The sequence below is a fragment of the Sphaeroforma arctica genome (assembly GCF_001186125.1).
Source record: "Sphaeroforma arctica JP610 unplaced genomic scaffold supercont1.3939, whole genome shotgun sequence".
NCBI lineage: Eukaryota > Ichthyosporea > Ichthyophonida > Sphaeroforma > Sphaeroforma arctica.
This window is the reverse complement of record NW_014036619.1, coordinates 1-2,885: the sequence shown is the minus strand read 5'-3', so window position 1 is coordinate 2,885 and position 2,885 is coordinate 1. Positions and strand designations below refer to the sequence as shown.

The 2,885-nt window shown below is 43.4% G+C and overlaps 1 protein-coding gene across 1 annotated transcript; it reads left to right on the top strand.

Annotated features, from left to right (window-relative positions):
• Positions 1–295: 295 nt before the first annotated feature.
• On the top strand, positions 296–2,703 carry SARC_13940 (hypothetical protein; the record flags this gene model as incomplete). Its single annotated transcript, XM_014291928.1, has 5 exons — positions 296–342; positions 803–939; positions 1,509–1,622; positions 1,924–2,066; positions 2,608–2,703. Coding segments are annotated over 5 exons (537 nt in total), but the record flags the coding sequence as incomplete, so codon positions are not given.
• Between the last annotated feature and the right edge of the window lie 182 nt (positions 2,704–2,885).

Sequence of the window (2,885 nt, the reverse complement as noted above, 5' to 3'; positions counted from 1 at the left end):
GTGTGTGTGTGTGTGTGTGTGTGTGTGTGTGTGTGCGTATATATATATATCATATTAAGTCATACTGAATGTATTATTACAATCGAGGGGCTTTGCGTCGTGTGAATTATACATTGTAATTGAAGGAAGGTCTCGAATACGTTGGTTACATTTATGGGCTGAACATGGTGGAAAGCTCTAGTTTAAAACAATAATTTTACCGTGCGTTCACTCAATCGGGCCTCATTGTAGGATACTCCTGAAAGAAGGCGATTACGAAGACTGTGCCATTGAATACGGGTCAGCGGCAGAAGCCATGAGCAACTGTCAGAGAGAACTAAAGGCACTGCTGTCAAAGACGGGGTGAGTGTGTCACAGGCTACACGTTCGGCTGAGGTTCATAGACCTCACAAATTGGATACCCGTGACAAGATAAGGACGATATGAGCGCTACTAAGTGGCTACAATATGGCCTTATATGGAATCTAAGAAATTTGATTGGCTTGTGTTCGTATTGGAATCCCCTTGCATTGCTCTCGCTGTTCAATGCCGCTTTGTGTTACTTTTCGATGTCTGCCGTGCAATGTCCTTTCCTGCCGTGGTGGGTTGCTCGGTCAATTGTCATGCGTGCCCTATGCACTTTCTGCCAGCCACGTCTGGGTATCCATCAAACAAATGGCATATATTCACATCAGAAGTTTGTCAGTTTAAACGCGGCGTTGCTATAGTTACACTCGAGTTAGCGCCGTGAACAAACTGGCGTGCTATGTACCGCAGGCACGGATTCATTGAGCTGTTCCGACGCTGACTGTTTCACCCACAGCGCCGCCGTAAAGAACGAGCAGTGTCACAACGATCTACTTCATTTCGTACAAAACAAGATAATGAACGTGGACGCAGAACCCATCGTGCAAGCCATTGCCGAGCTGGAAGACTGTGCCATTGACCCGACCTCCACGTGTAGGTTCAATCGGTTTTGACTGTATTGATGCGATGTTTAATTTGTGTATGTGTTTAGTATTGAATTGGTGTATGGCCGTTTGAATAGCTGTATATATACTCAAAAAGGGTCTGGCGTGTTGAGTAACTCGACGGAGAGACGTAATTTACTATGTAGCCTCGCATCACCTGAGCTTGAATTAGGTCGTGACGGTTGAAGCGGTCTCGTTTTGCAAGCTATACACGTGAAGCCTGCACTGGCAATAGGGTGAGTGTGCCAATGTGTTCAATCTGATCTACATATAAATTGTATCGGTGGTTTGTAGGTTTTGTATATTTCTTTACCTCGGCATCTGCCAAACTGAATTGTCTGCATACTATTCGGTCGCCACTTGTGTGCGCTAAAAGTCGCATCGACCGCATTGATAGGTTTGGGCTTGCAATGTAGTCTTTCTTGAGCCGAATGTAGGGATACCATAGAGGTAGAAGAGATGTTAGAAATCGAGGTTTCAACGTTAGATAACCATCCCCTAGCCAACTCAGAGGCATCAACAGCTAATTTAATCATGCTCGCGTCGGCGTATTTGTAGACGAATTCTGTACACAGGGATTATGGACGAGTGTGCAAGAGGCGTACCCAGAAATCGAGAAGAACTTAGTCAAGGGACTGGGACAAAAACAACAGGGCACACTCACCAAATTCGGTATGTAATTGAATGTGTTTCTCGAGAGGGTATTATACACTCGCTACCTCTTGCTGTTAATCATGTACGATGGTAACGCTATAGTGCCTGAATGTGCCATGCGTGTAGGCTTGGCGTTTTCAAATTTTAACTCGTATCAAGTGATAGCAGCTTACAGCACTTGTCTATAGCACACAAATAGTGCAACAAAAGCTATCGCCTGGTCATTTCTCAGATATTTTAATATCGGAAGCCGAATACCTGTTGCAGTACATGATCCATGCATTAGTTCTTCAACGTCTGCCTCTACCGATGAATATAGGAGATACCTCACGAGAGTTGTATAGATGCATGGCGACGGCAGATCCTCTCAAAACCGCATTAAACGACGATGCTGTTTGGAAATCCCTGCAAGTACAGGTACGCTCGGGCATACATCGTGGCCCACAGTTTGGTCTGGCTTTGGTACATGCATCATGTTCAATAGTAGAGGCAGTGCAGTGGCATAGCTTTGCAATGAGCCATACATTGTTTTACTTGGATGGTAGGTGTTATTCGTATAATAGTTTTGCTATAAGGTTCGTTTAGTATTATATTTTGATTGCCAACGCAACGTCCGTTGTATCTGTCTGCAAAGACGCACACTCGCAGAGGGTCTCGGCCATCTCTCGTAAATGAGGCGAACCTCCATGAACTTTATGTGATTGCGCTGTGTATGCTTCTGAAACAAATACTTTTACATCGCCTTACAGACATTTAAAGTATTTTGGCGTGCTTGCTTTCTGTCGATTGTTTCTTAGTAGGATATCGAAAGCTGAGACGCTCCCACCGCTATACAAATAGCGGATACAAAACGGCGTGCACCATTGCAATCTAAAACACGAATGTCTGCAGATTGCGATAGTCCTGTGTATCAATACGTACTTTGAGTCACTTCTGTTGAGAGTTACGAATAGGAAATCACTAGATTTTTTTAATTTCTATTTTAATCACATTGTTTGTGCAGTTGCGGAGCATGATCGACGAGTTCCAAACAAATGTGAACTCCGTTGCAGATCTTCTGACCCCCGACATGCAGTCAGTCATGAAGGTCTTTTATCAGGTGTGTGTACGATTTTAAAAATCAGTACGGTCCAACATATGTTACTATTTTAGTGTGTGTTTATATATATGTGTATATGTGTGTGAGTGTGTGTGTGTGTGTGTGTGTGTCATATATATATATATATATATATATATATGTCTGTGTCTGTGTCTGTGTCTGTGTCTGTGCATGTATGTATA